Raw genomic sequence first — 18,495 nt, 5'->3', positions numbered from 1 at the left:
CTTTAGTATTCTACAATTTTACTACAGTTGTATCTCTCTTTTTGCCTTTATCTATCATGAAGTTTACCAGGCTTCTCAAATATGGGGATTGTTTTCTTTCATTAATTCTTGAATATTCACTGCCAGTATTTCTTTGGATATTATAGTCTCTTTCCCATTTTCTTTGTTAATTGCTTTCTGGAACTTTCATAGATATTCATGTTCTCTTCTATGTCCCTTAATTTCTCTTTAATAATTTGCCATATTTTTATCTTTTCACATTGCATTTCTGTATAAGTTATACATGTTATATTCCTGTTCACTAATTTTATCCCTACCTATATATAATATGATATTAAATTTCAGTAGTTCCATCTTTAATGTCCAGAGGTTTTATTTGGTTCTTTTTCTGATCAACCAACTAATTTTTGGTAGTCTGTTCTTACTGAAAAATACTTTCAAATACAGCTTCATATTCTTTAAGCTTATTAAACTTATTTTGTATTCCATACCTACTATTTTCAATATCTGAAGTCTGCAGGTCTTGTTCTATTGTTTGTTGTTTCTGTTGGTTCTCACTTATGGTGGTTTATGTTCTTATGTGTTTAGTAATTTTGTATTTTGAGCATATATTTGTTGGAATGTGTCTGTGGAGATTCATTAGGGACTGGGCTAAACGTGTGTTTTTTCCGGGAAGGGGTGTGCGTGGGTGTATGTGGGTGTGTGTTTATGTGTGTGTGTTTCTGTGGAAAACTGCAGTCCTATGTAACTTTAAATTACAAGTCTCACATTATAGTTTTTCAGGCCACAGTTGTCATAATGGCACAGATTATATAGGCTTTTTTATTGTTTTTATTTTTTCTGTGTTTTGAGTATCACTAATAATAAAGACAGTTTAGTGTCTGATTCTATGGGTTGCTATTTTGTTTTTGTTTTCCCAGTTTGCCTAATCTCAGAGTATAATCTTTCTCAGATTCTAACTGTAACTAGGTTATTTACTTGTCTGCAGGCAGACAACTTTAGGGAGCCATTATTCTACTTACCACAGTGATATATTCCCTTCTTGAAATCAGTCTTCTTTTTTCCTAACTTCCTTTTCTCTTCTTTCCTCCTGTCTTTCCTTTCTCCCTTCTTTTATTTCCTTCCTTCCGTCTTAGTCAATTCATATTGCTATAATAAAAATATCATAAACTGGGTGGCTTATGAAGAACAAATATTTGTCATTGTTCTGGAGGGTGGGAAGTCCAGGATCATGTAGCTGGCAGATGCAGTGTGGTGGGTGATGAGGGCCTACTTCCTAGTTCATGAATAGCACTTTCTCAGTGTGTCCTTACGAGGTGGGAAGGAGACAAAGGAACTCTCTCAGTTCCTTTTATAAGGGCACTAATCCCATTCATGAAGGCTCTGCCCCCATGACCTACTCCCCTCACAGAGGCCCCACCTCCTCCGAATACCATCGCCTTGGAGGTTAGGATTTCAACCTAAGAATTTTTCAGAGGGAATTCTTGACCAAACTTCAAACTTAAAGGAAGTTCTACTAATAACAGACTCTAAACTTAGGCAAAAAATGTGTCAGGCTTCAGAATACAGTACTTTTGGGACATCATTTTTCCTGTGCCATCCATTTTTGAAGTTCTTATGAACTATCTATGTCTTCTTTTACCTTTTTTAATAAAAGTCTTCACCTACCTTAACATTCTAGTAAAGAGACCTAAAGTTTGTATAGTAATCAAAGACCCTGAGAAGACTTCAGGAAGTCTTTGCAAATTTTCCTATATTTACATCAGAGCATTATAATATCTATTTCATAGCCATCAGTTAGTGATATTTGGGCACTTCTCTTCTCAGTCTTTCCTTAGTCTGTAGGCATATATTCTGGTTTTGTATTTGCTTTGCATTTCTTGCTGTAAAATCTATTGTGATTTTCATTGCTACTTTAAGCTTATTTTAAATATTGTGTTACACTTTTCTGACGTTAAAGTTTTCTACTCGTTTTGCATGTTCTGAAAATTTACTCTCAATCTCGTCACCCAAGCCATTAAAAAATTAAATACTGGCTCCTGAACAAACACACATCTAGGAATCTATGACTGTGCTGAGAAAATCACTGATACGTGAGCTTTTTTTCCCTTAATACAAAGAATGAAAATAGTTGCTGTGAGACTATTGTTCCTTTTTTCAGAAACTCTAATCTAAAAGACTGCCTGTACAAAACAACATATATAAGCAGTTATAGCAATTCAGTTATATATTCTATCATAATTTAATCTTTGGAGCTAAATGTTGAGTGTGAAAGCTTTCTGCAGGAGGGACCAATAAGCTGTTATGTTCTAAATAAGATTTTTTTATTGAAAAAAGTAGTATATGATCCTGATAGATAAATATATATTCTTAAAATATTTTAAAATATAGGAAAGCAAAAAGAAGAAAATAAAACATATCCTAATCTCACCAGAGATAATTGGTATATTCAAATATATTTACTTCTTTTCTAAGCTCAGAAAATGTATTTTTTTCTATAGAGATCCATATCAATATAGTTTGTCAAACCACTTTTATCCCTTAATACGTTGTGAACATCCTTCTGATGTCATCAGTGTTGGTCTGTGTACATATGTGAGTGTGTGAGTGGTGATGGTGACCAGTGTTGGAAGAAGGAAGGAGGCATTGCTTCACAAAGTGAATCAATCATTCCTGTTACCCTTCAAATAACAGTGTAGTCAGCCTGATTTTCTAGTTTGATAGGTTTAATAATTCCTTTCTTTATCATATACTGACCTTTTCAGTTACAATGAAAAATGTATCCAAATTGAAAATATTGAGATAATATTTGCAGAGTATTTAATCTAGTTAACATTTGAGGTTCTACCATACTTATATAAAAAAAATGAACTTTGCTCTAAATTCAACTAATTTTATTTGACTTATAACTGCTTAGTTATTAAAGCTTGTTTTATTACTAGAGGGTGTGGTGAGTGGATTCTCTAACATATTGCTGCATTTACACTGATGGTAATAAGTATGTTTATGTTTGTATAAGTGATTCCTGCTAAATAATACTTTATTATTAAGATTTTATTAAAATATGGGCAATAGGCAGTGTTTTTTCTAATTAATAATAATGAACTAAAGCTTAGTTTTTTGAAATAACTCCCAAACATATTGTAATTTTGTTAGTGGCACCAGATTTAAAAATTAACACACACAAAAATAAAAGTTCTTCTCATCATTAGACACTCACTCCTGCATACATCGTGCAGCATTTTCTTCTCATAATAACCAGAATACCAAGCCTGCGAACATGTGAAATCTTCCTTGATAAATCCTGACAGAAACTGCATTTAATTATGTTTGTTTACAGAGACCCAAGTTAAGCTTGTAGTTCTATGTTTTCATATGAAGATTAGACTGCCCTTAATTGTGATCTCGCCTTCTTCAGATTAGCCAATACTGAGACAGAAGCTAGTGTTCTATCCTTGCAAAAGGTTAGAAAGTACCTTATTTATTCACAGTAGACATACCTACCAAATCCCTGACTAGTTTGGTTTAACCTAAACTGGCATATTTCTTTTTGACAAGTTTTAGATTGATTTAAATTTTGTGTCTCTACTTATGAATGTGGTCATTTTCTTTGATGCACTGATGCGATGTACACTAGCCAATAATAATTGATTTTTAAATTAAGCATGATGTTTATAGGTTGCTACAAAATTACCAAAATACTGCCCAAATGAATTTACTTCACATAAGGTGTGAATAAAATTTTTATTTCACACTTTCTTAGAAGTTATGCATGTTTCAGTAGACAGCATGGGGGAGGGCTGAGGAATGTGATCCTTTTTGACAGAGCCACATTGTATGTGGAAATAGTGGTTATATACCATTACACCTTCGAAAATACCCTGGGTTTACCAGCAATGTAATATAATACTGTTGTGCGCAGCAGAAAACAAAACAGGTAAGCTAATGTGTTTTCTTTTCAAGGTTGGCTAGAAGAGACTTAAAAGTGTATAAATTATCACTTTAGATTTCAGATGTACTTCTTAAAACTTCTACAGGTACTTAAAACAGATGCTGAGGAACTTGTCTCCAGAAGCTATTGGGATACACTGAGACGTAATACAAGCCAAGCACTCTTTTCAGACCTCGCAGAGGTATAATTAAACCTCAACCAGGACCTTGTACTATTTGCCATTTTGTTAAACTAGTCTTCGTTTCATTTTAGTGTTACAATGATGAAACCAAAAATAATTTTATATTTTCCGTTTTCTTCAGTAAAGCAGTAATTTCTATATATAAATGATAGATTCAAATATGTCTGCTACACTGGCAGGGGCTGCAAGGTTACCTATAACAGTCTGTGTTAAGTCAGCTTGCCTGTTGTAGAAAACATGACTTAACTAAGAAATATCGCTATTTTTAATTTAAGGATCACTTTCAGAAATTTGAGAATACTATTTTATAGTTTCACTGAATCTTTTAACCTTATAATTTTGCCATGTTACATGAAGTGCTGAAACTTTCAACTTGGAAAAAGACAGCTAGTGCTTTAGAGTTATGGGAGATTTAAACATTAAATTTCCGAATACTAGTTGTGTGTGTAGTTTACCAATGGTGAGTAAGGGAGGTATGGTAGGAGCAGCCAGTCAAGGAAGGAAGGAATATTTTAACTTGACATTATTTTGGATTGCCAATGCATAGAAAACTAAAAACAGACTGACTGTTATTCATTATTGTTTTTGAATTGCATAGAGACATGCACCTTATTGCAGCACTCGGGTGGGCTGCTCTTCCCCCCCACCACCACCCACTCAGCATGCCAGTGTTACTAGGGATTTGTCATTTTGTTTTGGGTTTTTGTTTTGTTTTGTTTTTAGGGATTTGCCATTTTAAAAGATGGGCTATGTCTTCTACGTTAAACACTGTTTCATATATCCTATTAAGAATTTTTTAAAACTTTACTATCAGTCTTAATACTGAGATATTCTTCATTATTTTTCTCTTTAAAGCTGGCTTCTCATTTCTTTTTTCTAAAATTTGACTTTTAAAAATTACATTTAAAAATATCTAGAGAAGTAAACTGAAATCAGGTGTGACTTCTGTTATCCGTACGTAGTGTTACTCAGTTGGCACCTCTAGACTGGGACAGATACTTGGAAATGTTAATTTTGTCACTCGTGTTCAATTTTAAAATCCCAAAACAAATAAAGCATTTTGCCCTTTCTCTAATTTACTTCTGATATGTAAATATGATGTAACTATGACCAGTAAATAACCTTTTAAAATTATCTTTTAAATTTGAACCATTTTTTAGTCATAAAGTGGTAATAGATGTTTCATGTAAGGTATTTTAGAAGTACTTAATTCTGTAATCATTTATGCAGGCACATAGTAGTCAGTGCCTAAAAACAAGAGCAAATGGGGACATTGGCCCAAGAGTCCTTCAAGCCATCTGGGACCTAGCTTCAAACTAACAGTCATGTCACTGCTCTCTCTCCATCCTAAACTGTCCACCTCAGCCTCCAGCCTATCTTTAATCTAATTTAACTCTGCTAGAGATTCTCACAATTAGACACAATCCACTGATTTGATGTTGAATTTAATTCAGATCTTGGGAGGTTTAATATCAGAAGACCAGTTAGCTCTTACATACACTCAGAGATTACATGGTATGCATAAGACCTTTTCAAGATGTGAACTGTCAGAGGTGTGCTTGGAGCTGGCTTTTATGGCTTCCTAGAGTTAATTCTGTACATCTCCTCCCAACTCAACATCCGTGACATCCTGTTGGTACTTGAAAGTGGCCATGATAGAAGTATTAATACCATAGAAATAGGCAAACACTACAAATCAGGCTTTTTTTTTTCCCTAAAGAGCTAATTTACTAGCATACCATTGGCTGTAATCAATCCACATTATAATCATAAGCTACTAAATTAATTAATAAATTGATTCAAGCATTATGAAAGTAAATCTGATAGAAGAAAGAAGAAAACAAAACTTACATTGTGTTCTAAAATAAAATAATTATTTGGGGATTATCTCTTACTACCCTCCCACATGAGAGAGGATAATTGAGAATTAACTTTAAGTTACAACTCATTGAAATTCTTTATAGGTTACTACTGATGCCATGGTAACATTGAATTGTTTATAAGTATTTCAGGATTCAAATTGGTTCAGAAAGAAAGCTTAGAAATCTACTTGATTTCCCTCCCCCCGCCCTTTGGATAGAGTTTGATATGATTATTATCCCATTATAATCAATAAAAATAAGTTAAAGGTATCTTAAAAATCTGTAATATTTTTACATATTTTTAATCCCATGCAAATTCATTTATCTATTTTTGATGAAATCATTTAAAGTAATTTTTAATCACAACAAAGTAAGGGCCTCTCATGTAAATGGCCCATGCGGATTCTTTTGTGGCTTTTTCTTGCTTTGTTATGAAAACACCTGAATTCATTTTATTTTAACAATGGGCACAAGAATCAAAGGGATAAAGTCTCTATTTTTGTCCCAACTCCCCTGTGATTTAAGTTATATAACACTGTTAAGATACTAAGGACACTGGTGTGGTTTTCAATGACTCCCAACAGTGCTCTGTTTCATTGAATGGAGGGAGAAAAGTTTTCACCATTTCCATTTTCTAATTTTTTTTCTCTAATGTCAAACTGTTACTTATGCCTCTGTGGGTCTGGATTATCTGGATAAGTGCAACCTAAGTCTAATAAGATTTTGATGATGAAAGACTGTAAACGAAGATCTGCTCTGCTCAGTGGGCATGAGAAAAGCTGGAAGAATGAGGTCATTATTGAAAACCTGTATGAAACAAAGCCACCTCATTTCACTGTGTTAGGTTTTGAGGTAAAGGACATCACAGCACTAAAGGAAAACATCTCATAATTATGTTAGCTGAGTTCACTAACTTTGGGTGTTCCTGTGACCTCTCCTTTGAAGGCATTTTTTTTTCAGATCTATATAACATATGTGTAGTTTCAGTTAACAAAAAAGTAAGAGTGTGCCATGTAAAACATTTTTTTTGCATTAAGCTTCAACATTATTATCTTTTCTGTCTTGTCTAGTCCTTTTTCAACTTCTTGAAATATATTGATTTGGCAAAAATAAATAATATTTGTTGAGCATTTACAATATGCCAGTTATAGTGCTAAATGATTTACATGTGTTACCTGATCCTCACAACAACACTTTAAGGTAGGTACTGTTGTTATTACTGAGGGTAATAATATCCTCAGAGAGATTAACGTCACTGAGGTCACTTAACTAATAAGGAAAAAAGTCAGAATTCAAAGCCAGAAATCTGAGTCTTGGGCTCGTCATCTTACGTGCTCACCACCCCACTGCTTATTTGTGAAGTCAGTGACTTGTCTAAGACACCATGGCCCCTCTTCTGATCAACTTTATCTCCCCGCCACGTTCCAGTCCTCTAGCTTCTAGATGGATACCCCAGTTCCTAATGTTGCCTGCTGATTCGATAGAGCCTCCACTGCTGTGCTCCATTTAGGCCTGCCTTCTCAAATATTTTCTCCCCCAATTTACTGAGGCTATTCCATGGGTAATAATGGGTTAGACTTGATCATACACAATCACAATGGAATGTTTACAATTAACACGAGATACCTCCTTTTTTCCCCAAAGGTCTTAGTGCTATATGCCAAAGCATCTTGTGACTGCCAATAATAACATTTGTATGCTTCATTTACACTCAGAGTCTAATTTTATCTTCAAAATCATTATCGTAGATAGGTTTATGCCTATTTTACAGATAAGGAAGCTAAAGGTCAAAAAACTCTGTGAATTCAGGTCTGCTTTTAAATCCTCTCCTTACAGCAGTCAGCCTCTGCAACATAAAGCTACTGGTGAAAGTAATAGTGCCTTTTGAGCACTACTCAGAATTATCCTAGTCTGTTGTCACAGGTGGAGCCCTGAAAGGCTGGCACCACTCACATTCCTCAGCATCCATTATAAGCTTGTTCAGGAAGGCATAAGATAGTATGTGGCACCTGGCTTCCGGGCTGTTATTTCCTCCCTGGCAATCAGATCTTCGAAGAAGTTGGAGATACATAGGAAACTTCTAAGTTATTCCAACTCCTGAAAATACTTGGGAGTTGTCAGCAAACTTAAACTAAGTAGAGATCTTTCAAAACAATTTTTAGGAGGTTATATGCTAGATAATATATATATGTAATCCTAAGATTACTTAGGAAAACAAGCTAAACAAACCTAAGTAAGACTACACAATTTACTAAAAGAATTTCAACAATTTTAGATAATTTAAAGTAGAAGATACCCTACATGTTGGAGGTTTCAAGAGAGACCTGAGTAGTCAAAGTAGCAAAGAGACCACTTAAAAAGAGGGATTAAAAGGCACATAGGAGGGAAAAAGACCAATCACAAGATGGACTCTTTATAACGCCAAACTAGTCATTAGAAGTTAATAATATTTGGTCTAGGGAGAAGGGAAATAAAGACCCAACAAATGGTATGAAGGATAGAACAGCTGTCTTGATGAAAAATTGGGAAGAGAGCTCTAAAGAATCAAAAGATTACCAAAAGTGTGTGGACTATGAGTAAGATGAGACTTTTCGTCAGGGATCATAGGACACAACTTTTCCTTTGTAGAGAAGTATATACTTTTCATTTCTTAGGTTTTCTCTGAAGCAGAATTCTGGCCAAGAAGTAACATTTCAGACATGATGTACCTTTGGATGGACATTTACAGCTATTTTTTTTTAATACAGAAAATGTTAGTTATTATTTAACCTCTTATTTTTCTTACATTTCCCAGGATAATATATGGGAGAGTTAGAATCATTTGAATTTTATGATTTTTGTACCTGAGTTTATAGGATAGATATGAGTTAATGGAAGGAAAGAAGAGGAAGAAGAGAAGGGATGGAAGGGGAGGGAGGAAAAAAAAAGGGAAATCTGTGTCACCACATTAAAGGAAAGAAGGACTATTTTCATAGATCATTAAACTTTATAAGGACTAGACAAGTGATTCTAAGAATACACTTGTTGGAACTTGAAGGAAAAAGTCCTCTGGAATTATTCTCTTATCCATTCAAAAATAATGTAAAGTTTTCTTTAAAAAAAATTATAGATTATGTAAATTCCAAAATAATAGTAGTATAGTTTCTCTTTCAAAATATGGTATCTTCTATTTAAAGTATCATAAATATGGAATACAATAGGAAAGTATCATGTTCAAAGGAAACTATTTTGTGAAGCGTAAGACCATTCTTTTGTCAGCCCCATATATTTCATATATCTGAAGAATTTACCTCTTTTGAACATCCTTTAAAAAAACTGATTTTTTTAGGTTGATTAGGAAAATCCAAACTAAATGACTTAAAGATAAAACATTTAGGTGATTACTAAAAGATTTCAACTATTTTAGATAATTTAAAACATGGGTATTCTATATGCATAATTTGAGGTTGAAAACTTCCTAAAATATAGTCATCTTTAAAATTTTGTAGGATAAAGATCAATTTCAGTCATATTTCTATTTTCAAATATTGAACTTCATTTTAACTGTAATGGCATTTATTAATACAGTCTTATGCTTTTCATTCTAATGTTAACATATTCATGTTCTTGGTATTTATATGTTGATAAAATTATTTGAGGGACATTGGGCATCCCTATTGTTTGTTTACTGCAGCTAACCTTTAAATTGTGATTTTTTAAGCGTGCTGATGACATTACAAGTTTAGTAACAGATACTACACTTCTTGTACACTTTTTTGGAAAGAAAGGAAAAGCTGAGCTCAACTTTGAAGATTTTTATAGGTGAGCTTAATTTTATATTTGTTTTGAAAAATCTTAACATGCTAAAGTCAGAAAGGTCTTTAGGAATCATCTGGTGCAGAAATACTCACCTCTTTGCTGATTTCGTCAGAGCTGAAGATACTGTCTAACAAACGAGCGCTTCCATCAATACCTGTAATACTAGTCATTATATTGATAAGTATAATGGGAAGTTACTGAATGATAAACGCCTGGATATCTGGATTATTTCCTGTATATTCCTAAGAAAGTATAAGCCGTAGTGATAAGCATGGATGTACTGTCCTCTGTAGTAAACACCAGGCACTACACAATAACTCTTTTAAGTCTCATCACTACCCTGCAAGGTCTTTTTGTTGTCCCCACTTTAAAGATGAGGAAGCCAGAGCCCTGAGAGGCTAAGTATCATCTGTTGCCATCACTCTTCATTTATCTTATTCATTCTTTCTATATTTTTGTCATAGATTCATGGATAACCTACAGACAGAAGTTCTAGAAATAGAATTCCTTTCCTACTCTAATGGGATGAACACTATCAGTGAAGAAGATTTTGCTCATATTCTTTTACGATATACAAATGTGGAAAACACATCAGTGTTTTTGGAAAATGTGCGTTACAGTATACCTGAAGAAAAGGTATCTAATCTCCCATATCTATTTTATTACATATGATATTATTTTATAATTATATAGGTCTATAGAATATATTGTTTCTTAGTTCTTTTTCTCCTCTGTGGATTAATAGATATTTTGGATATATTTCATTCTTTTTTCCTCAGTGTCCTAGGTGCTCTGGCTAAATTTTTATTTTTTTTTTATTATTTTTTTTAAAGATCAATTAATGTAAAATTCTGGATAGAGATCCACATTTTTCTTAGATATGCTGAAAACCATTAAGTTCATTAGCAGTTGTTTTATTCAAATTATGAATATCGTTTTTGAAGAGAATTCTGCTGAATACATGCTTTGACTACTACATAAACATCCCCTCCTATGAAACAGTTTATAGTGACATCATTTCAGTCACACTTTGTTCTCTAATATCCTTAATAAAAGGTCATTTGAAGACAGCCATTGATGAGTGAGTGATCTTATCAGCAAGTGAAGTGAGGTTTTTCAAAGAGTTTGGATGGCATGAATGGTTAAGAACCCTGGACAACTGATTGTTTGTTTAGCAGCAAATGTGTTGTCAGCAATTCTGAGCAGTTGCATTACCTAGTGGTATTTGAATGCATCATTGCAACTAAATAGAACTGGTGTTACAAGTACCCCTTCAAGCATGAGATGTTTTGGATATATTGCCTTCTATTTGTGTTTATAGAAGGATCAAGTTAATCTCTCCAAGAGAAACTTGCAAATAGTTTGACTTTGTTTAAAATGGATACACTGTGACAGTGCTAACAATTCGCCAGGTCCCCTAAGGAATGAGAAGAAAAGACCTGATGCATTTGGCCATTAGTTTACATAATCTCTTAGGGGACTTTTATCTGTTTTACATGATTAAACTGAATTTTTTCAATTCAGAGACACTTCCCTAAAAATAAATATTAGAAATTGTACTACTTTGTCAAGCTGCTAGGATATTATTTAGGGCCTAAATGAGTCTGCTTCTCTTTTTCTTTTATCCAATGGAAACACAGAAATCTATATAACTCAAAAAGTTCAATTCCAGGGTGAAGAGTGTATGGGAACTCTTTGTACTATTTTTGCAACTTTTTTTATACCTAAAATTATTTGAAAATAAAGTTTTCTTTTAGGTTAAATTCAGTTTCTGAAAACGTCTAATTGATAGAAGTATCTTAAGCACTACACATCATTACAGCTAAAAAAAAGGAAAATTTGGCAAATGAACCAACATCGATTCTCATGATTTTTGTTTGTTTTGGTATTACCTCATCAATCCTTAGAACCGACTTCCAGACATTGACGTCTTTCTTTTAGAAAAAAGGAAGCTGAGTCTCTCAGATACTTAGACACTGGCCCGAGGAATCAAACCCACGACTGTAAGCCAGTGATATTCCTCCAACACCCTATTTATATCTTTCCCTTCCTTTCACTTCTCATCCCCTCTCTCCAAAAAGAATAACAAGTACAGCTACTTGGATGGCACTTTACATATTCTAAAATACTTTTATTTCCACTCATGAATCTAGCAGATATTAGGCATCTGCTATTTATAAGACCTTATTCTAGTTACTGTAGATAAAGCGACAAGATAAGCAAAATCCTTGTCTCGTAGAAATACCTCTTAGTGGAGACAATAAACAAGTAAACAAAAAATTAATAAGTGATATATTTTCAGATAATGATAAATATTATGAAGAGAAACAAAAATCATGGGGACTGGAAAATAATCTGGACTGTCAGGGAAACATTCTCTGATCAGGTAGCTTTTGAGGAAGGACGGTGAGGCATGACCTATGCAAAGATCTGGATGAAGAACATTCCAGGTGGAGGAAACAGCAAATACCAAGGGCTTGGAGACAGAAAAAGCTGAGACTATTTGAGAAATTGCAAGAAAAAAAAAAAAAAGGTAAAATAAGTCAATAGGAAAATAGTAGGAGATGGAGGAAAGACAGATACAGGCTAGATCTTCCAGGACCCTGTAGACCAAGATAAGGGATTTACGTTTTATTCTCATGGTGGTTCAAAGGGTGACGGGAAGCTACTGTAGTATTTAAACTTTGAAGCAGGGGTCAGCAAACTACCTACCTCCTTTTTGTAAAGAATGTTTTATTGGAACATAGTCACACTCATTCTTTGAAAGCACTGTCTGTGAATGCTTCTGTGCCTTAGTAGCATAGGTGCAACACAGACCATATTGCCTACGCAAATGAAAATATGTACCCTCTGACCTTTTATAGAAAAAGTGTGCTAACCTTGCTTTAGAACATAGGTGAATGTACATTCATCCATCAAGTATTTATGCAACAAGTATTCACTGTCTACCGTGACACCCAAATGTGATCCGACTCATGTGCCAGGTATCGGATTCATGTTTCAAAAGATCATCATGGCCTGTATATTGAGAAGAGACTTTAGTTGGCCCACCTCTGAAAGAAAGAGACAAATTAGAATGTTGTCACAGGAGTTCAGGGAAGAGATGAGCATGGTTTGCACCAGGGGAACGTAGAGAAAGGTGGTCAGATATTGGGTCATTTAAAGAGTAGAGTTGATCAAGCTGGCTGCTGGATTAGATTTCAATGTGAAGGAAGAAGAGGAATCAAGAATTCCTAGGCCTGAACCACATAGTGAAACAGTGGTGCCATTCACTGAGCCAAGAAAGACTACAAGTTTGGGGTTAGGAAAAAATTGATAGTTTCATTTCGGACAACTTGAGTTTGAGATTCCTATGAGGTATCTAAATGAAGAAATTACATGGGCAGTTGGATGTGCCTCTGGAATATAGGGGTGCCATCAGGACTACTTTTGGTAATCATTAGTGTATAAACTTCCAAATTATGTCTCCAGCTTAAACGTCTCCCCTGAATTTCACACTTTTACATTGTACCACCTACTCAGAATCTCCACTTGGGTATCCAGTAGACACCTCAGGCTTAATAGTTGCAAAATTAAAACTCCTGATCATCCCCCAAATTTCCATACACTGTCTTTCCTGTTGCAGTTAATGGAAACTCTGTTTTCCCTAATTGTTCTAGCCAAAATTTTGGACTCCTTCCTTTGACATTCCACATACAATCCATCAACAGATCCTCTTGACGCTGCCTCCATCAGCAAGACCACTCTTGCCACCACCACTGCTACTACCCTTGTCACCTTCTCTCTTGCCTGAATTCTTGCAGTTGCCTCCTAAATCATCTCTCTGCTTCCAACTTTGCCCCCCTACAATTTGGTCTCCGTGTGGCAATTAAGGAAATGATTGTTACCATGATTCAGATCTTACAAACTTCCCATTGTACTCAAAGAAAGAGCTTAAATCCTTACGGTGGCCTACAAGGCCCAACAAGCTTTTCCCTCATCTCCTCCCATCCGCCCCCTGGCCCCCCGTGCTCCAGTCACACTGACAGCTTTCCTGCTTCTCAGCACCAAGCAGTCTTCTGTCTCGGGGCTTCTGTGTGGGTTCTTTGCTCTGCCCAGAATCTTCTTGTCCTGGCTGTCTGCGTGGCGTACTATGTCGTTTCTCAGGGGGGCCTACCCCCCAATCTAATGGATAAATAATCACCTATTTATACCAGCAGATAAGCTATTACGTAAGTAATAATCTATTACAAAAACTATAACCCTCTCCCTTGGCGTTCCCTAGTCCTCTTCCCTTATCTGTTTTTATTCCATAGCATTATCATCTTCTAACATACTATATTAGAGTATAATATAATATAGGTTTAGTTTTTATTTTTCATTATTTATCTGGATAAACAATAGAACTTGTTTTTTAATTATTTGTTGTCTGTGTCCCCAAGTAGAATGTAACAGTGGTAGTTTATCTTTTTTTATTCACTCCTATATCCCAGTACCTTGAACCCCTATTGAATGAATTGATAGCATTTAAAGAAGTAGAACTTAAAGCTTTTCTGTTTTTGTGAATTTCACCTGCAGATATATTCACTCATGTGAAACGGCAGATATACAAGGTTATTTATTAGAGTGTTGTTTGTAACAGCAAAAGATTGGAAACTGTCTAAATGTCTTTCAGTAAATCAGTAAATAAATTATGATGTATCAATAGAATGGAAAAGGTATTCCCAAAAAAAGACAAAGAAGATTCTTTATATACTACAGTAGAATGATCTCCAAGACACAAGTGAAAAAGAGCACAATTTCAAACAATGTGTACAGTATACTACCATTTGTTTAAAAAGATAGCCTATGCTAATTCTGGAAGGACCCACGTAATTAGAGACAGTGGTTCCTCCAAGGAAAGGAACTGCATGGCTAAGGAACAAGGGTGAGAGGGAGGGAGATTTTGCGTCGTACATGCTTTTGTCCCTTTTGAATTTTGAACAGATGAATACAGTGCCATATAAAATAGTTTTTAAAAATTGTAAATGCCATGGGACCAGCTGAACTTACCTAGGAGAGAATGTAGGTAGAGACTGTAGAAGGGAAGAGGGCTTCTGCTAATAACTATGTAATGTAAATAGTAACAAGAAAGTAGTAAAATTCATTATTAAGCTTTGAGGAAACTGTTATTCAGCAAGATTTAAGTGACTTACTTCAGGTCATTCATTCAGCCAGTAAACTTCCAAGTTTGAATTTTCTGCTTATTCCAAAATGCCCCATTTCCCTTAGCCTTTTAAAGTTGTTTATATTTTAAAAGTTATCTAGTTGTCATTTAGATCAGTTACCTATATAATTTGAACAATATAACTAGTAGCATACTCAGTTTATGAGATGAGCATGCATTTTGCATTGAGAACAAATGTAATTTACTCTTGAGGCTCTTGTAAGACCATATTTTCTGAAGGGTTATTTTTATTTGGCTGATAATGTCTTCTAATGACTAAGATGGATTTTTCAAGTTCATCTTTTTCTCATTCTAGTCTTTTGTTTCTGTTTATTTTATTGAGGTAAACATCATGTAACATAAACTGTCTTAAACTGAGCAATTCACGTGGCATTTAGTATGGACACAATAGAAACACCATCTTTATTTCCAAAACATTTCGTAACACCAAAAAGAAACCCTGTTCTTATTAAGTATTTCTCCCTAGCCTCTAGGAGCTATTGTCTGATTTCTGTTTCAATGGATTTACTTATTCTTTTTTATATCAATAAAATCATGCAATATGTGACCTTATATGTTTGGCTTCTATCATTATATTTTTGAGGTTCCTGTATGTTGTAACTTGTATCAGTACTTCATTCCTTGTTATGGCTGAATAATATTCTATTGTACATATACTGTTTATCCATTCATCTGTCCATGGATGAATATATATATATTCAAGTAAGTAATAACCATCCTAGTGGGTGTGAAATGGTATCTGTATAATTACCATTAGCTTTACCTTAAATGAAATTCTTTATTTCTTCATATAGCTTTGAGTTAGAGCCTGGTTTTCTTTCTTTTCAGCTTTAATGATTCCCTTTAGTATTTCTTGTAGGACAGATCTGCTAGTAATGAGCTCCATTGGCTGCTGTTTATCTGAGAATGTCTTACTTTCTTCATTTTTGAAGGATAGTTTTACTACATATTATCTGAGAATGCCTTAATCATTTTTGAAGGATGGCTTTGCCACCTATAGAATTCTTGGTTGTCAGATTTTCTTTTAGCACCTGAACTATCCTGCTCACTTTTGGCCTCATGGTTTCTTTCTTTTTTTTTTTTTTTTTAGTTTTATTTACTTATTTGACAGAGAGACAGTGAGAGAGGAAACACAAGCAGGGGGAGGGGGAGAGGGAGAAGCAGGGTTCCCGTGGAGCAGGGAGCCCGATGTAGGGCTCGATCCCAGGACCCTGGGATCATGACCTGAGCCGAAGGCAGACACTTAACGACTGAGCCACCCACGCGCCCCGGCCTCATGGTTTCTGATGAAAAATCAGCTGTTAATCTTACTGAGGATTCCTTATATGTGAAGAATCACTTCTCGCCTGCTGTTTGCATGATTGTCTTTATCTTTTGACAGTTTAAGTATATGTCTTGGTATGAGTCTCTTTCAATTTATTCTGCTTAAAGTCAGTAAAGCTTCTTAAATGCATAGACTTTTATCTTTCATCAAATTTCAGGAGTTTTCAATCTTATTTTTAAAAAATTCTTTCTGCTCTTTTCTCTTTCTTATTCCTTCTGGACATCTCATAATGTGTATTTTGGTATGCTCCATGGTGTCTGCAGGTTCCTTAGGTTCTGTTACTTTTCTTTATTTCTTTTTTTTTTCTGCTCCTCAAACTGAATACTTTTAACTGATTCTTTATTCTGATTGCTCAAATCTATTGCTGAGCATCTACTCAACTTTACATTTCAGTTATAGTACTTTTCAGCTCCAGAATTTTTATTTGGTTCCTTTTTATAATTTCTATCTATTGATACTCTCATTTTGTTCACAGGTAGTTTTCCTGATTTCCTTTAGTTCTTTATCCATGGTTTCCTTTAGCCCTTTGAGTGTATATGACAGTTGATTCAAAGTCTTTGTCTATTTGGTCCAATGATTAAACTTCTCAAGGATGGTTTGTTGATCTTTTTTTTTCCTGTCAATGGCCATATCTTCCTAATTCTTTGTATGCATTGTAATTTTTGCTAAAACCTAAGCATTTTGAATATTATGCTTTGCTAACTCTGAAAAACCAGACTCTCCCCTGTGGTTGTCCATTTGCAAGGTAGCTTGGAAAGTCACTAAACAAATGGAAAAGACTGTATTTCTTGTCATGTGCAATCACTGAAGACTCTGTTCTGTTATCTTTGTGATTAGCCAGAGAACTGACAGAGATTTCCTTAAATGCCTAATGCCAGGAAGAAAAAAATACATATAGTACTGTCTTTGCAGTTCAGCTCTGAGCTGGAGCATTCCTTCAACACTAAGCCAGGCTACCTAAGCCTCTTCCTTTGCCTTGATCTCCTATTTCCACAAAGCCCACAGATCTGCCAGAGGTAGTTACCTAACATCCACTCAGGTCTTTTCAAAGCATGTGTCAGTTCCTGGGCCTGTTTAATTTCCCATGTATTTACAATGGCCCTTTGAGCCCCTGTTCCAATAACCATTCTCCTCAGCCTTCTCTTTGCCAGATTTTTGGATTCTGTCTGCCACTTGTCCCATCCGTCATCCCTTGCCTCAAACAGACACAGAGTGTGCATGTCCTTATATCTTTCGATAGTTGTCACTGTCACCGTGAAAGCCAAACCAGTCCAAGACCAAGGGGGCAAATCAAAAGTCAGCCTCTGCACTAGTCCCTCAAGGAACCACCAGACAAACCAAATCCCATACCACACCATGTTAATAACAAGGCCCGTATTAGCCCTCTGGCACTAGGAAGCCACACCAGGAACATCAGCCGCTAGTCCCAAAGCTGCTGCCACAGCACTAAAAGATAAAAATGGTAGTTCAGTGAACAGAAACACCACAAGGCACACACTGAATTTCAGCGACCCTTCTCTTTATTGCTCAGTCCCCTCCTTGCTGTAAACTTCGGATTCGATTCCGGAGTTTCAAAAAAGTTGATTCTGTCAGTCTTTCTCAGCTGATGGTTGTTTCAGTGGAGGGATTGATTCTTTAGGCCCCCTACCCTGGTCTCCTAAGAATTATTTCAGGCTTATGCACCTCCACCGAAGAAAAACAAGTGCACACATTGGGAGCACCCTCATGGCTGCAGGCGGGGCGTGGTAGCAGCCCGTACCACCAGTGTAATTACGGTAGCAGTTTGAGATCTTCCGCATTTTCTAGTTTGTCTTTGTACTGAATTATGTCTTATCAACTGTCTCAGTTGTGTTCACTTATGCCTTGCCGCACAGTTCAATCCAAGTGCTTGTTCACATCCTGAATAACATATTTCAGTAGTATATGTACATTTTTATTGTAAAATACACATGACATAAAATCTACCATTTTAACCATCTTAAAGAGTAAAATGTGGTGGTATTAATTATGTTCACAATGTTACACAACCATCACTAGTGCTGGTCCCAGAACTTTTTCATCATCTTACACAGAAATCCCATAACCCATTCCGCTTCCCCTCAGCCCACAGCAACTACTGATCCTCTTTCTGTTTCTGTGGATTTGTCTATTATGGATATTTCATGTAAGTGG

General features: G+C 35.2%; 1 protein-coding gene across 2 annotated transcripts in view; it reads left to right on the top strand.

Moving 5' to 3' along the window:
• MICU3 (mitochondrial calcium uptake 3) overlaps window positions 1-18,495 on the top strand; it is a 99,661-nt gene that overhangs the window by 75,040 nt on the left and 6,126 nt on the right. For both annotated transcript variants that reach the window (XM_028099689.2, XM_028099688.2), the window contains 3 exons: window positions 4,038-4,133; window positions 9,696-9,796; window positions 10,258-10,429. In XM_028099689.2, coding sequence (XP_027955490.1) covers window positions 4,038-4,133; window positions 9,696-9,796; window positions 10,258-10,429 — 369 coding nt within the window. The remainder of the gene's footprint in view (window positions 1-4,037; window positions 4,134-9,695; window positions 9,797-10,257; window positions 10,430-18,495) is intronic.

Source organism: Eumetopias jubatus, unplaced genomic scaffold (assembly GCF_037043125.1).
Source record: "Eumetopias jubatus isolate StellerSeaLion01/CBP00866 unplaced genomic scaffold, mEumJub1_p1.0 scaffold_2, whole genome shotgun sequence".
NCBI classification, from domain to species: Eukaryota; Metazoa; Chordata; class Mammalia; order Carnivora; family Otariidae; genus Eumetopias; species Eumetopias jubatus.
This window is presented reverse-complemented; position numbering and strand designations above follow the sequence as displayed.